At 41.3% G+C, this 17,213-nt stretch overlaps 1 protein-coding gene and 1 long non-coding RNA gene across 2 annotated transcripts; one reads left to right on the top strand and one right to left on the bottom strand.

Moving 5' to 3' along the window:
- Nucleotides 1–6,897: 6,897 nt before the first annotated feature.
- sst1.2 (somatostatin 1, tandem duplicate 2) lies at nucleotides 6,898–14,756 on the bottom strand. The gene is made up of 2 exons (XM_045704246.1): nucleotides 14,140–14,756; nucleotides 6,898–7,266 (listed from the first exon to the last, which is right to left on the bottom strand). The coding sequence occupies exons 1-2, from the start codon at nucleotides 14,284–14,286 to the stop codon at nucleotides 7,069–7,071; spliced, it is 345 nt and encodes a 114-aa protein (XP_045560202.1). The 5' UTR covers nucleotides 14,287–14,756; the 3' UTR covers nucleotides 6,898–7,068.
- Nucleotides 9,446–9,992, top strand: LOC123729340 (uncharacterized). Its single transcript, XR_006761104.1, has 3 exons — nucleotides 9,446–9,537; nucleotides 9,713–9,816; nucleotides 9,925–9,992. It is a non-coding gene; the product is annotated as an uncharacterized lncRNA (long non-coding RNA).
- Nucleotides 14,757–17,213: the final 2,457 nt, after the last annotated feature.

Raw genomic sequence — 17,213 nt, 5'->3', positions numbered from 1 at the left:
ACTGCAGTTACATGTGCTGGTGCCACTCAGGCAGTTTGAATTATTGATTGAGGATCTCTATGTAGTTGAATGTGATTGCTTTTATTAAATATGTTTATTTTGTTATTGTGTGCTGAAATATATTGTTTTATATACATATGTGTATGTTTTATTATTCTGTTTATATTGTAATGTATACAGGACTCTTGTAAAATATATTTTTAATCTCAATGTGTCACGTTCATCGTAAGAATGAGTAGACCAAGGCGCAGCGTGAATAGAGTTCCACATATTTTTTGAGGTGAAACTTCAAACAACAAATAAATAAACGAAGTGCAGTTCGTAGCGCACATAGCACTAAACACAAACAGTATCCCACAACGCAGGTGGGAAAAGGACCACACTAAGTATGATCCCCAATTAGAGTTGTTTTTTTTATGCAATTTCCCTAAGTCCCTTTTTGTGGCAGCTGACCACACGACTGAACAGTAGTCCAGGTGCGACAAAACCAGGGCCTGTAGAACCTGACCATGGTGATTGCCTATGGAGCTGTGAAGGGAACGGCACCTCCATACCTTCAGGCTCTGATCAGGCCCTACACCCAAACAAGGGCACTGCGTTCATCCACCTCTGGCCTGCTGGCCCCCCTACCTCTGAGGAAGCGCAGTTCCCGCTCAGCCCAGTCAAAACTGTTCGCTGCTCAGGCACCCCAATGGTGGAACAAGCTCCCTCACGACGCCAGGACAGCGGAGTCAATCACCACCTTCCGGAGACACCTGAAACCCCACCTCTTTAAGGAATACCTAGGATAGGATAAAGTAATCCTTCTACCCCCCCCTTAAAAGATTTAGATGCACTATTGTAAAGTGGTTGTTCCACTGGATATCATAAGGTAAATGCACCAATTTGTAAGTCGCTCTGGATAAGAGCGTCTGCTAAATGACTTAAATGTAAATGTAAATGTAGAACCTGCCTTGTTGATAGTGCTGTGAAGAAGGTAGAGCAGTGCTTTATTATGGACATACACTACCGGTTAAAAGTTTAGAAAACGTACTCATTCAAGGGTTTTTCTTTATTTTTACTATTTTCCACATTGTACATTAATAGTGAAGACAGCAAAACTATGAAATAACACATATGGAATCAGGTAGTAAAAAAGTGTTAAACAAATCAAAATATATTTTATATTTGAGATTATTCAAATAGCCATCCTTTGCCTTGATGACAGCTTTGCACAGTCTTGGCATTCTCTCAACCAGCTTCATGAGGTAGACACCTGGAATGCATTTCAATTAACATTCTTAAAAGTTATTTTGTCGAATATCTTTCCTCCTTAATGCATTTGAGACAATCAGTTGTGTTGTGACAAGGTAGGGGGGCATACAGAAGATATCCCTATTTGGTAAAAGACAAAGTCCATATTATGGCAAGAACTGCTCAAATAAGAAAAGAGAAATGACAGTCCATCATTACTTTAAGACATGAAGATCAGTCAATATGGAAAAATGTCAAGAACTTTTACATTTTCTTCAAGTGCAGTCGCAAAAACTATCAAGCGCTATGATGAAACTGGCTCTCATGAGGACCGCCACAGGAATGGAAGACCCAGAGTTACCTCTGCTGCAGAGGATAAGTTCATTAGAGTTATCAGCCTCAGAAATTGCAGCCCAAATAAATGCTTCACAGAGTTCAGGTAACAGACACATCTCAACATCAGCTGTTCAGATGAGACTGTGAATCAGGCCATCATGGTCAAATTGCTGCAAAGAAACCTCGACCAAAGGACACCAATGAGAAGAAGAGACTTGCTTGGGCCAAGAAACACAAGCAATGGATATTAGACCGGTGGAAATTTGTACTTTGGTCTGCAGTACAAATTGGAGATTTTTGGTTGTAACTGCTGTGTCTTTGTGAGACGCGGTGTGGGTGAACGGATGATCTCCGCATTTGTATTTCCCACCGTGAAGCATGGAGGAGGAGGTATTATGGTGTGGGGGTGCTTTGCTGGTGACACTGTCTGTGATTTATTTAGAATACAAGGCACACTTAACCAACATGGCTAACACAGCATTCTGCAGCAATACGCCATCCCATCTGGTTTGGGCTTAGTGGGACTATCATTTGTTTTTCAACAGGACAATGACCCAACACACCTCCAGGCTGTGTAAGGGCTATGTTACCAGGAAGGAGAGTGATGGAGTGCTGCATCAGATGACCTGGCCTCCACAATCCCCCGACCTCAACCAAATTGAAAAGTGCTCAGCATATGTGGGAACTCCTTCAAGACTGTTGGAAAAGCATTCCAGGTTAAGCTAGTTGAGAGTGTGCAACGCTGTCATCAAGGCAAATGGTGGCTATTTGAAAAATCTCAAATGTATTTTGATTAGTTTAGCACTTTTTTGGTTACTACAAGATTCCATATATCTCAGTTTTGATGTTTTCACTATTATTCTGCTATGTAGAAAATAGTAAAAATAAAGAAAAACCCTTGAAAGTCTGTCCTCTCGCCTGGAGGGAAGCAAAAGTCATTCTGCTACATAAGAATAGTAAAGCTCCCTTTACTGGCTCAAATAGCCAACCAATCAGCCTGTTACCAACCCTTAGTAAACTTTTTTTTTTAATGGTTTGACCAGATACAAGTTGACAACAGACTTTCAGCATGATTATAGGGAAGAACACAAAAAAAGAACACAAAACTGATGGTTGGTGTCACGCCCTGACCTGAGAGAGCCGTTTTTCTCTGTTTAGTTAGGTCAGGGTGTGATATGGGGTGGGCATTCTATGTATTTTATTTCTATGTTTTGGCCAGGTATGGTTTCCAATCAGAGGCAGCTGTCTATCGTTGTCTCTGATTGGGAACCATACTTAGGCAGCCTTTTTCCACCTGTGTTTTGTGGGTAGTTGTTTTCTGTTTTGTGTTTTACCTGACAGAACTGTGCGCTTTCGTTTCCATTGTTTATTATTTTGTTTAAGTGTTCTGATTTAAATAAATAATCATGAACACGTGCCACGCTGCATCTTGGTCCCCTCATTGCGATGGTCGTTACAGAACTACCCACCACAACTGGATCAAGCAGCGTGCCCGGGAGGAGATGGATTCCTGGTCTCTGGAAGAGTGGGAGGAGAGAATAGACTGGACTTGGGGGCAAGTATTGGACAGATATAGAAGCCTACAGGGGAGGCAAGGAAGGAAGCACGAGAGGCAGCCCCCAAATTGTTTTGGGGGGGGGCACACGGGGAGATTGGCGGAGTCAGGGTTGAGACCTGAGCCAACTCCCTATGCTTATCGTGGTGAGCATATGCCTGCTTCTTGCACTTTCCCTCCAGTGCGCCTCCACAGCCCAGTACGTCCTGTGCCTGCTCCTTGCACTCTCCCTCCAGTGAGTCTATTCAGCCTGGTACGCCCTGTGCCTGCTCCACATACCAGGCTGTCAGTACGTCTCCTCAGTCCGGTGAGACCCGTTCCAGCTCCACAAGAGAAGCGTCCAGTGATGATCCATGGTCCGAAGCCTGTAGGGATAATCCATGGCAACAAGCCTGTAGAGATGATCCATGGCCCGGAGCCTGTAGGGATGATCCATGGCACGAAGCCTCCAGTGATCCATGGCGCGGAACCTGTGGTGTTGATCCATGGCACGGAGCCTGCAGCGACGGTCCCCAGTCCGGAACGTACAGCGACGCTCTCCAGTCCGGAGCCTTCAGCGACGCTCCCCAGTCCGGAGCCTCCAGCGACGCTCCCCAGTCCGGAGCCTCCAGCGACGCTCCCCAGTCTGGAGCCTCCGGCGACACAGAAGCGAGAGAAAAAGTCTCTCTCAGGTCAGGGCGTGAGCCGCCGCCGCCAAGTATAGATGCCCACCCAGACACTCCCCTATAGGTTCAGGTTTGCGGCCGGGAGTCCCCACCTTTGGGGGGGGTACTGAGAGCCGTTTTTCTCTGTTTAGTTAGGTCAGGGTGTGATATGGGGTGGGCATTCTGTGTATTTTATTTCTATGTTTTGGCCAGGTATGGTTTCCAATCAGAGGCAGCTGTCTATCATTGTCTCTGATTGGGAACCATACTTAGGCAACCTTTTTCCACCTATGTTTTGTGGGTAGTTGTTTTCTGTTTTGTGTTTTACCTGACAGAACTGTGCGCTTTCGTTTCCATTGTTTATTATTTTGTTTAAGTGTTCTGATTTAAATAAATAATCATGAACACGTGCCACGCTGCATCTTGGTCCCCTCATTGCGACGGTCGTTACAGTTGGCTGAGAGAAATTGGAAAAACAAATTGTGAAGGCTATTTTGTTAGACTTCAGTGCGGCTTTTGACATTATCGATCATAGTCTGCTGCTGGTACAACTTATGTGTTATGGCTTTACACCCCCTGCTATATTGTGGATAAAGAGTTACCTGGTTAACAGAACACAGGGTTTGTTCTTCAATGGAAGCCTCTCCAACATAATCCAGGTAGAATCAGGAATTTCCCAGGGCAGCCGTCTAGGCCCCTTACTTTTTTCAATCTTTGCTAACGTCATGCCACAGGCTTTGAGTAAAGTGTGTCTATGTATGTGGATGACTTAACACTATATACGTCAGCTACTTCAGCAACTGAAATGACTGCAACACTTAACAAAGCGCTGCAGTTTGTTTCAGAATGGGTGACAAGGACTAAATTAGTCCAAAATATTTCAAAAACTAAAAGTATTGTATTTGGGAAAAATCATTCACTAAACCCTAAACCTGAAGTAAATCTTTAATCATTCACTAAACCCTAAACCTGAAGTAAATATGTTAATAAATACTGTGGAAATTGAGCAAGCTGAGGTTACTAAACTACTTGGAGTAACCGTGGATGTCATGGACAAAACATGTTGATACAATAGTAGCTAAGATGGGGAAAAGTCTGTCCATAATAAAGTGCTGCTCTGCCATATTAACAACACTACGAACAAGGCAGGTCCTACAGGCCCTAGTTTACATTTGGCTCAGAACAGGGCAGCACAGCTGGCCCTTAAATGTACACGGAGTGCTAACAATAATGATATGCATGTCAATCGCTCATTGCTCAAAAAGGAGGAGAGATTGATTTCATCACTACTTGTTTTTGTAAGAAGTGTACCGACTTGTCTGTTTAAACTACTAACACACAGCTCAGACACCCATGCATACCCCACAAGACATGCCAGCAGAGGTCTCTTCACAATCCACAAGTCCAGAACAGACTATGGGAGGCACACAGTACTACATAGAGCCATGGAACTCTATTCCACATCAGGTAACTGACAGTTAGTAGAATTAGATTTTAAAAAACCGATAAAAGTACACCTTATGGAACAGCATGGACTGTGAAGTGACAGGCGCTAGCACAAGCATTCTAAACACACACATACATTGTTATATTGTTGTATGGTGGTATTGTGCATTTTGTGTTGTGGATATGTACTGTTATCTTTTGTTTTATGTGTAATGTAAGTATCTTGATGTGTTTGGACTCAAGGAAGAGTAGCTGCTGCCTAATAAACAATACATAAATACAGACCTCCACTGATATACGGCAACTCCAGTGCAGTCAGCCGGGATGGTGGACATGATCACAAATGCAGTGAGCCAGTGGAAGGTCATGTTGGATTCAGGCAGCCATATTGGACTAGCAATGAATCAAAGCTTACTTCTAAATAATGAAGGGACATAAGAGCCCAATCCTGGAGGCACAAGTTGTACCACAGTGGGGGCACACTGTACAGCAAAGTCGAGGGTGCCCAGGGTTCTCTTTCCTTTCGTTGAAGCCTCTGAGTTTCCTCATTGATCCTCAGAGGCTCATGACTTGGAATACTTCTGCTACCTTTTATATATCCAGACAATGGTGTTTGAGTGTAATTATGCAGGCCTATTGGTTTCTCAACATAGTTGAGTTCCACAAAAATAGTTTTGAGTACAAGACATAAGTACAATACACAAATATTAAAGATGTCTCTCATTTTAAACATATACAGGTATTATGGCAGCCATAATAGATTTTGGATGCCATTATGGATTTTAACTTTTACCTGAATGCATTTTTGTCAGGCAGGACCATACAGCACTGAATGAGAGCGAATTTTACTTGGAAAGAGTCTACTAATCAGCTAGTAAAAAGTAAAGCTTACATTCATCATAAATATTCATAGTTGATACTTCCACCTATTGCGTCTCTGTGTTTCAGGCATATATTTCCAAGATGCATTAAGATATCCTAATGTGTATGTAGTGCAGACAACGGACTACTTGTATTCCACGGAAGGTTGAGTGTCTGCAGGTTTTTGCTCCTCCCTTGTACTTGATTGAGGAATTAAGGTCGCTGATTAGTAACGACCTCCCCTCACCTGGTTGTCTAGTTCTTAACTGAAAAGAGGAACCAATATCCAGAAGACACTAGGCATGGAATTAGTTTGACACCCCTGGTTTAGTGGGTTTTTTCTTTAGAGCCGATTACAACAGTCACAACATCGAAAAACATGTGTAACTATGTATTTTTGTCAGGCATGACCATACAGCACTGAATGAGAGCAAATTTGTAGCCCAACCCCCTCCAGCCAGGCATTATTCTGCATGTTTTGTGTTTACGGAGTGTGACACAATATCTATACATTTTACTACTTTTGCAGTAAAATAGTTTTTCAAAACTATCCATTTCATAAATGGGAGACATTAAAGATGTGAAAAAACATGGTTGTGTTTTGTCCTACAGGTAGGGGTATCTCAAAAACTGAAGCCCTTTTTGAGGATTAGCCACTCACTAACCTAGTGTCAGTGTGAGTGTTTGAGGGTGATTGTATTTGAGTGTTACATCAGCCACTACTAGATGTAATCTGTGCATAAATTAATAAAGGGTAATGTATGCATAAATGAATAAAGGGTAGTCTTTGCTTTGGTTATACAAATAACTGACCCACTGAAATAAAATTATTTTCTCTTTATTTCATAAATTTGGCAGGTACATCATTCTGTTGATTTCAGGAATTGTCATCAGGCACAGCTAACTGTTGATTGGCTGCATTAGTCAGATGCAGGTTGGCGGTGTGATGTGATTGGCAGCATCGTGTCATAAGGTGGTCAGGCTTTTCTTCCGTCAGCAAGAAGTGAAGCCCTTCCAGTAGAAGTTCTTGCAGCCAGCTTTGCGTTCGCGGGGGGGCAGGTTGTTGGAGTTGTCCACTGAACGCTCCAGGTCCTCTTTGGCCTCAGCCGTGGACCCCACACTTTTCTGGGCCTCCACCTCAGGCAAGGACAGTTCGGATAGAACGTCCTCCATCACTCGCTTACTCCACTCCTACATGAAGGAAAGACAGACGTACTTTGGGAGAATATAAACACATACATATACACACCAGCAGAAGCCCATATCAACAAAAGCAAACAGAAACCTACACATGTCATACACTCACACACAAGCACACAGGTGACCGCGTGTGCACACACATACACACACATACACACACAAATGGGATCACCACCACATTAAGGCAGTGTTAATTTCCATGTCTCATTATGTTCCCGATTCCAACCTGAGTTAAGCACGCGTAAATGGAACTTAATTCAATTTGTATGCACTTTTCTCTCTATGAGTATTCTGACCTTAACTTTAAGCATGAGAATAGCATGCTATTCACCTGCTATTCATTCGGAATGGAGAGCTAAGAAATGAACGTGTGGCGGAGGTGTGTCTACAGATAAGGAAACCATAAATAAGATAGAGCGAACCTGCCAGTTCCAAGTGGAAAAAGCATCTACTTACTTTCCGATAGAGATAACAGCATTCTCCATGCACTGTAATTTATAAATGGATAAGAGCTATTGATAAGAGCAAGGTAAATGAGTAATCCGTCTGGCGAAGGGGATTGTAAATACACATAGCAATTGTTTTAGATGTAAATGTAAATGTAAATGTAATGTAAATGTAATGTAAATGTTTTAGATGATTGTTCCTTATGATCCCAGGGGACGAATGTGAAACCAGCCATATGGAAGAAAAATGTAAATCATATCAACATGACATGTATTGCGGCCTGTCGTGCCAAATAGTGTCTCCTGGTCAAATAGTGTCCCCCTCTACGTCACAATGGGATTCAATGAGTTCTAGCTTCTGTTGCTAAGGCTGTTGCTAGAACTTGCCACATTCTGACCGGATCAAGTAATGAACCAAAGCATCTGTTGCTATGCTGGTTGCTTGGCTCTATTTTACCTCATAGGAGGCTGCAGGTAGTTCTAGTTCTATTTCACCGCATAAAAGCAGTCCGCGCAAAATTATTACCTCAGAATTGCTCTCCAAGGACGGTGTTTTTGATGGTGACAACCTGCTGACTACCTGCTGCTTCAGAGGACCGAAAAGACTTGAGAGAGAACCCTTTCTTTACCATTTATTTGTCTTAACTACATATTTTTAAATAGGAATAAATTATTTAAGCTGTTTTTATAGATTGTTGTTGCTAGCTACTGTACTTATACACCTCAGCCTGCCTAGTCAGCAAGCCAGCTAGCCAGACAGTTTTATTTAGCTAACGTTAGCAAGCTACTGTAACTGTTATAGCAGCTTTCTGTTTGTATGTAGCTTGCACTTCAATGGCATCCCTCGAGGAGATTTTATTTTATCTTTCCAACCAGGCGAAGTACTATGAAGACACCACTGATCTCGGCAAGAGGCGCAACATTCAGAGAAATTCACAATTCAGGGTAACGTTAAGCAGTTAAATTCAATTAGATAACTGGACGAATTTAGCTATGTACAACCATTTTCCATCTAACGTTAGCTAGTTGCTAGCTATACATATAGGTCAGTGGAGGCTGCTGAGGGGAGGATGGCTCATAATAATGTCTGGAACGGAGTACATGGAATGGTATCAAACACATGTGGTTGATACCATTCAATTGACTCCACTGATATAGTTATGTCTGTCATATTGAGGTGTCTAGCTAAGTTAAACCTGATCAATCAAATGGATAGATGTAAACTAGGTGTCTTCGCTAGACAGACACAGAGAGGGGGGGAGAAAGAAAGGACGAAAGAGAGAGGGAGAGAGAGGTGAGAAGAGAGTGGAATACAAACAGAAATAGAGATGGAGAGAGAGAAACAGAGAGAGAAAGACAGCAGTGCAAATATACTTAGACGTGAGTATTTCAACAACTCTTCTCTTCCAACTTGTTAGGCAATCATATCTACCTACAGGGGAAGGATGGCCAGCCACACAAGAGGGTGATTTTTACTAAACAGGAGAAGGAGGCCTGTACTGACAGAGATGCATGCTGGACATTTCGGAGTGAAGTGCATGAATGCCAAAATCAACCTAAGCTTCTTCTGAAGGGGAATTGTCAAGGAGGTGGACAGCTGGGCAAGTGAAATAACCTTTTGTTTATCAATCACATTCTATTATATCTGAAATTATTATGATTTCAAATAATGTCATATCAGAGAGCACACGTTTCAATTTGTCACTTTTTGCTTAAAGGTCAGTACCTTGTCTAGCATGCCAGAAGTTTGAGAGGGCGAAGACTGTGGCACCGGAGTTGAAGGCCATCAAAGTTGTTTCACCATGGCACATGATCGGTAAGTGTCTCAATTAAAATGTTGTAATGTTTTCTTTATTTGACCACAGCAGAGTATTACAGAATGTGTGTGTGTCAGTATCCTTACAAATATGAAAATCTGCAGACTGTATGACACAGATATCATTTTATGGGTAAGAATAAAGTAATCTTCTCTCTAACACTTTAAATGTTAGGGGTGGACCTCATCGGACCCTTCACGAAATCCAGGAATGGCAACAGCTGGTGTCTGCCGGCGACCGATCACTTTACGTAGTGGGTGGAAGCAATACCCATTAAGGTCAGTAAAGGAAGAGTACGTGCTTAACTCTAAATTCCCGTCTGTAACCCATTAAAAAGGGTGCTTGGAACCAAAAATAGATTTTCATTTTTCATGATACCCATCAAGGACGAGACTAGCGAGGCCACCTCAAGGCGATGGTGGACATCTTGAGTGACCGAGGTCATGAATGCTGGAACAAGGTACGGATGTTATAGGTTTTATTTAATTTATTTTTTACAATTTGTTTTTGTTTTTCCATGGTACATAATCAGACATATTTCAATATCTTACATTGTCAGTAGATATCGCTTTCCTACCCCCTCCTCCAGGTTTGGTGAATGGACCAACCAGTCCCTCAAGTCTGCCATGGGCAAGTCCCTTGATTGGTACCAGGAAGGGTGGGAGAACAACATGAAGGTAATTCTCTTTGCACACAACAGCAGCATTCAGGCCGAGTACATACGGGAGCCGCAGCTGTTGACTGAAGTTAACAAAGCAATTGTATATACAATTATTGCATATACTGTAGTCTTTAAAATTTTTGATTGACTTAGTGTTGTTGTTTGTCTATTGCTATTTTTGTATAATGCACTTTTAGATCACTGAAACCCCACCTGATGTGGTGGAAGTTGTCAAACCAGATCAGAATGCCTTCGAGTACGCCCTTCAGGCACGGACTGAGAAGGATGTGGAGGTTTTTGACCAGGTAAAAATGATTGCCTGCTGTTAATTTATTTCATAACACTGCACTAATCCATCAAATTTTCCCACAGTAAAGTGTAATTTGTGTGTTTTCTTGTTTAAGTCTCTGTCTCCTACCCTTTTCCGTTAATGTCTGGGTATCTGCCCAACACCCAGACGTGGATCCACCTGATGTCCTCCATTACCTGTTCTCCAGGACCTAGTGGTTCTGCCCAACACCCAGACGTGGATCCACCTGATGTCCTCCATTACCTGTTCTCCAGGACCTAGTGGTTCTGCCCAACACCCAGACATTGATCCACCTGATGTCCTCCACTACCAACCACCCTCCAACTTTACATTACATAATCTACAGCTACTGTTGTTATGTTGTCATTATCTGCTAAATTGTCATTATTTCGCCACAATAGCCTATTTATTGCCTTACCTCCCTAATCTTACTACATTTGTACACACTGTATATAGATTTTCCTATTGTGTTATTGACTGTACGTTTGTTTATCCCATGTATAGCTCTGTGTTGTTGTTTTTGTCGAACTGCTTTGCTTTATCTTGGCCAGGTGGCAGTTGTAAATGAGAACTTGTTCGCAACTGGCCTACCTGGTATATATATATATATATATATATATATATATATATATATATATATATATTTATTTATTATTCTTTTTTTTTTATCTGCTAAAAAAGTTATTGCTCTATCATACTGGACACATAATATGTGAGATACACAGATGAACTAAAAATACTAGCACTTCAAACACTCAGAACAAAGAGAGCAGCAGTGCCTGGACTTTTCAAGTCCCCCTTCTGAATCTGCCTATTGACAGGCAAAATTCCATGAGTCTATGATTGCCATGTGAGTGCACAAAACAATCTGTGAAAATAAATGAATGACACAACTGTACCAAAAACAAAGTTTATGTATTAAAATCTAAAATATTGCCAGGTTGGTTTTCACAGCTGTTTCACAAGGTACATTATTGTAAGTTGTAAAGTATCCTTTGATGGTATTTATTTGTTCCACATTATTCATTGTTGTATCCTAGGACTTACAACAAATACATATATGAGCTATGCGAGATATATATTTTTTAAATCATAGTAGAGGACTACTGAAATGATATTAGTTCAGTGTAGATAAGGGTAGGGCAGGTTAAAATAAAAACATGACAGCCAGACAAGCCAGTGTATGAATCAAACGGATTTGTATATGAATGGAGTGGAAATTAGCTGACTTCGTGATCTGATAGGTAAGTAACTTTAATGTGTCAAGCAGATTACACGTTTTCTTTACTATTTCCGAAACGTAGCAATGTTTAAGACATGGACTTCATGTTGTAGTGTTAACAAGGTACCCAAAAGTAGTAAGAATGAATGTTTTCATTTTATTATCTAAAAAACTTTTGCGGAAATCAGCCTTGTTTGCATAGCAATGATGAAAATAACGTAATTTAGGCTGTAATAATCTCCAAAACTCTTAACATTAGGTCATCACACCGCTGATATAGCAACGGACGCTAACAGTTGATCGAATCCCATTGTGACGTAGAGTGGGACACTTTGACTGGGGGACATTATTTGGCGTGACAGGCCCCTTTTAAACAGTGAAATAGGCTATAAATAGCTATGCCGTGATTCAGAATTTTAATTGTGTGCCCTCATAATTTGCATGGATGAAATTAGGACACCAGAGGCTTCTGCAGGGCTGAAACTGCCGAGTTTATGTATGTGCTTCAGAGTGTTTTAATTATAGTCCATGCCCGGGTATTTTTCTGTTTTATTATCACTAAATATCATTACATTTGAAATCAACCAGAGCTTTAAACCGTAGGCCAATATATCGTCTATATTAAGTTGAATTCTAGGTTGAATTTAAACAATAGCTGTTGATGACTTTGCAAATATAGGCCTAAATAGTGTTCTTGATGATATATGAGTGATAAAGTATGGTCACATTTCATTTGCTCTGTTAAAACTATCTTTGGGATGACTTCGATAGCAACAGTGAATCATTTCGTTTTTCTGTGGAGATCTCTCAACAATCCCTCTCATGATAGAATATTGTTAATAATGTGACAAATATCATAGCTATGCAGGACTGGGCTTGGTTAAAACACTGAAAGGGAGACCAAAATGTAGCTGTAGATAAATCAATTCTCCAGTAGGATGTGTTGCCCAGCCTATTGTTTTTTTTCCTTCTGATAGTGGATATAAGATTGAAGATATGACATTATTTTAAAGGTACAAATTCAACATATTTTATACGAGGATTGTCTATGTTGAAAATTGGTTACCATGATGACATAATCCTGTGGTTGAAATGTCACCCTCAAAACAACAGTTTATGTGGACTTTTCTCCAATCCAATGTATTTTCCATATAGAGTCCACATCACAAGATTTTGACAAATTACGTTGAAACAACGTTGATTCAACCAGTTTATGCAAAGTGGGTCCTACTAGAGAGTGACTGTCTGTGTTGACTCTGTCCACCAACAATGACCGTAACCAGAATGTTCCAAATCATATATTCAACAAAAAGAATTGAGAAAAAACTTATGGGATGGGAATGCTGTATACAATAACAGTATATGACTAAAAAAGCTCTGATACTGTATACAACTATCAGGCCCAGTTCATACTTGCATGTTTTGGCTTGACAACTGAAATAATTCATTGTAGTCCAGGAGTAATCAAATCTGAGTTTGGAGGTCCAGAATACTGCTGGTTTTCAACCTGATAATTAATTGCATCCAGCTGGTGTCCCAGGTCTAAATCACTCTTTGATTAGAGGGGAATAATGAAAATCAACAGTGGAACTGGCTTCGAAGTCCAGATTAAAATTGACTTGCAGTAGTCACTGCTGTTACTAATGTTGCCTAAATAAAGAAGTACAACAGACGTGTCAGCTGTAGTGAGTCTATGCCCTAGTATGTGTATAGTATGTGTGTGAGTATGTGATAACCTGACCACAGACTGTTTAACTGAATTCCATTGCGGTGTGGTGTGTAAGTCTGTTTCACTGTGAAGTGAAGGGCACTGTACTGTATGTGAGTCACAGTGTGGACTATGTTGTACCTGTTTTACTAACGACACATTATGTTCTCATAATGTCCCCCCCCAACAAAGATATAGATGTACTATTGTAAAGTGGTTGTTCCACTGGATATCATAAGGTGAATGCACCAAGACGCTCTGGATAAGAGCGTCTGCTAAATGACTTAAATGTAATGTAAATGTGTCAATAGTGGTGTTCCGGAATCGTTATGAGAGTTGTACTCTACTGTATTCATGTTCTCGTGTCATGACACGAACAGTGCATGCTATCTGTGTGACCATGCCATTGGCTTCTCACCTGTGTGCAGTATAGAGGTACTCGTAGAATTGTAATTGAATAGTGTAATCCTGTGAGAGCAATAACTTAACTGCCCTATTCTTTCCTATATGGACCTCTTCCTTCTTCTGAACCACCCTTTTTTTGGTATGTGTATGCCATAGGAGGCAGCTGAGGGGAGGACATCTCATAATAATGGCTGGAATGGAGTAATGCCATTGCAGACATTACTATGAGCCTGTTCTACCCAATTAAGGTGCCACCAGCCGCCTGTGGTGTGTGCCAGTGTCGAAGGCTGCTTACCTGTGTGGCAATGCTAGCGGCACGGGCCCTCTGAAGGAGTCTGCGGCTGCGGAGGTCCAGGTCGGGCTGCGAGGCAGCTCCTTGGCTGCAAATGGCCAGGGCCAGACCCAGCAGGGCCAGTGCACAGTGGATTTGGGAGAACTTCATGTCCAACAGAGCTGGGTTGGGTTTGCAGGGACGAGACACGGTGAAACTAGCTGAGCTAAGCTGGACCGGGGTGTGCTGGATCTAGATCTGTTGATATGGAGCGGCCTGGTTCTGTTGATGAGGGTTCTGTGGGGCTCTTATAAGGAGCTCGCCCTCTCAGCTCGTCACTCTGCTTCCTGGGTTGAGTGACAGGTGGCCTGTCAGGGACGTGGGGGGTGTGGACCACCAACCTCTTTCCCCACCGGCTGCCTGGCGATGATAGAATGCAGTGTCATAAACCACTTAGAAACACTGTACGCTTTGTCTTCGTCTCTTTGTTCAGCCATTTAGTCACAAATGCAGCTCCTCTGAGACTTATTGATTTTAGATGGAGGCGCGACAATAAAACAATTAGCCAATATGGATTTAGCAGACACCTCTGATCTAAATCAAATACAAACAGAAAATGTCTGCTTCATAAAAGCCTTTAAAAACAGGAAGCAAGAGTCATCGCTTAAATGTAAAATATTAAACTTAAGTGATAACATCACGGAATACTGCCGAACAAAAGATTCCTTTCCATTGATTGCTACAGTGGGATCAACAGGTTAGCCTTTGTTTATATAAAATATGAAAAATTAAATTTTGTTTGCCATGGTTAACACAGTTTCCATGAATTACGAGGTTAAAATTGAATAAACTATACAGTTGCACTTACATACTGTATTGTGGATATGTATTTGTTGAAGTGTGATTTGTAAAGGCCTATTCTGAAAGGAATAATAGACTGAGTGCTATCTGTCTGATATCCCTCAGACAGCATTACATGGAATGTTTTGGAATTGATTTCACAGACTAAATCTAATTAATAGGTTATTTCTGTTAATGCTGAAATGTCTGCTTACTTGCACAGAAGGCTGCATCATACTGTAGCTATTGCTACTGTGCTACATTTTACTGTAGCTCTTCACTGCTCCCCTGTGGCCATGGATTACAGACATAAACTACAACAAGCTTTGCCAGACGTTGTCAATGCAACTTTAACCCTCATCCCCATACTCAATGGCTGGTGGACGACATGAAAGCAATTTTGATCAGGATAAAAACACAATAGGACACGTCTTCATAAAAACAATTTGGAAGTCGACAATATAAAATAGCAGCGAAAAATGAACACTCATTTATTACAATGAAATATTGTCACACCTACCTACATTTCTCTAACTGTGTTACAACACTATTGAGCTTGGAAATGACAGGTGACCTGTACAACTGTATGAATAATGGTATAGCAGGGCTTCAGGGTTGTTAAAAGGACATGTAAATTACATTTAGGGGTTGCAGCATTTCAACGGCCCAGAAAATGTGCATCAGACGCACATGCACGCACACACGCACACAAGCACCCACATACGCACACACACACACACACGCACGCAAGCACCCACATACGCACACACGCAAGCACACGCACATGCACACAAAGAAGTGTGACTAACACAGACAGATTCCATTCTGAACTGTTTCAGTTCATTACAACTATTGGCGGGAAAATGTTGGGCATACAATGCTTCAGACCCTTATTTGTTTAATAAATGTGGCTGCTGCTTGCAATACAGAATAACAAGAGCGGCCTTTGAGTTAATTTCCATGGTCAGTTATACAAGGCAGTTTAATTTACCAAACCCCTATGCTTGTGGCTGAGAAATGAAGATGATACAGTAGATGATATACACAGTAGTATGGCAGAAAGTTAAGTAATTGCTTTACCTTTAACCTCTATGGGCTAGGTGGGACGCTTGCGTCCCACCTACGTAACAGCCACTGGCAGCCTGTGGCGCGATTTTCAAAACGTTAAAAATCCTATTACTTCAATTTCTCAAACATATGACTATTTTACAGCTATTTAAAGACAAGACTCTCGTTAATCTAACCACACTGTCCGATTTCAAAAAGGCTTTACAACGAAAGCAAAACATTAGATTATGTCAGCAGAGTACCAAGCCAGAAATAATCAGACACCCATTTTTCAAGCCAGCATATAATGTCACCAAAACCCAGAAGACAGCGAAATGCAGCACTCACCTTTGATGATCTTCATCAGATGACAACCCTAGGACATTATGTTATACAATACATGCATGTTTTGTTCAATCAAGTTCATATTTATATCAAAAACCAGCTTTTTACATTAGCATGTGACGTTCAGAACTAGCATACCCCCGCAAACTTCCGGGGAATTCGCTAACATTTTACTAAATTACTCACGATAAACGTTCACAAAAAGCATAACAATTATTTTAAGAATTATAGATACAGACCTCCTCTATGCACTCGATATGTCCGATTTTAAAATAGCTTTTGGTGAAAGCACATTTTGCAATATTCTAAGTACATAGCCCAGGCATCACGGGCTCGCTATTTAGACACCCGGCAAGTTTAGCACTCACCATAATCATATTTACTATTATAAAAGTTTGATTACCTTTTGTTGTCTTCGTCAGAATGCACACCCAGGACTGCTACTTCAATAACAAATGTTGGTTTGGTCCAAAATAATCCATCGTTATATCCGAATAGCGGCGTTTTGTTCGTGCGTTCCAGACACTATCCGAAATAGTAAAGAAGTGTCGCGCGCATGGCGCAATTCGTGACAATAAAATTCTAAATATTCCATTACCGTACTTCGAAGCATGTCAACCGCTGTTTAAAATCAATTTTTACGACATTTTTCTTGTAGAAAAGCGATAATATTCCGACAGGGAATCTCCTTTTCGGCAAACAGAGGAAAAAATCCCAAAGGCGGGGGCGGTCGGGTCACGCGCCTAAGCCCAGTGTCCCTTGATCGGCCACTTGAGAAAGGCGATAATGTGTTTCAGTCTGGGGCTGGAATGACGACATTCTGTTTTTTCCCGGGCTCTGAGCGCCTATGGACGACGTGGGAAGTG

The sequence above is a fragment of the Salmo salar genome, chromosome ssa20 (genome assembly GCF_905237065.1).
Source record: "Salmo salar chromosome ssa20, Ssal_v3.1, whole genome shotgun sequence".
NCBI classification, from domain to species: domain Eukaryota; kingdom Metazoa; phylum Chordata; class Actinopteri; order Salmoniformes; family Salmonidae; genus Salmo; species Salmo salar.
This window is presented reverse-complemented; position numbering and strand designations above follow the sequence as displayed.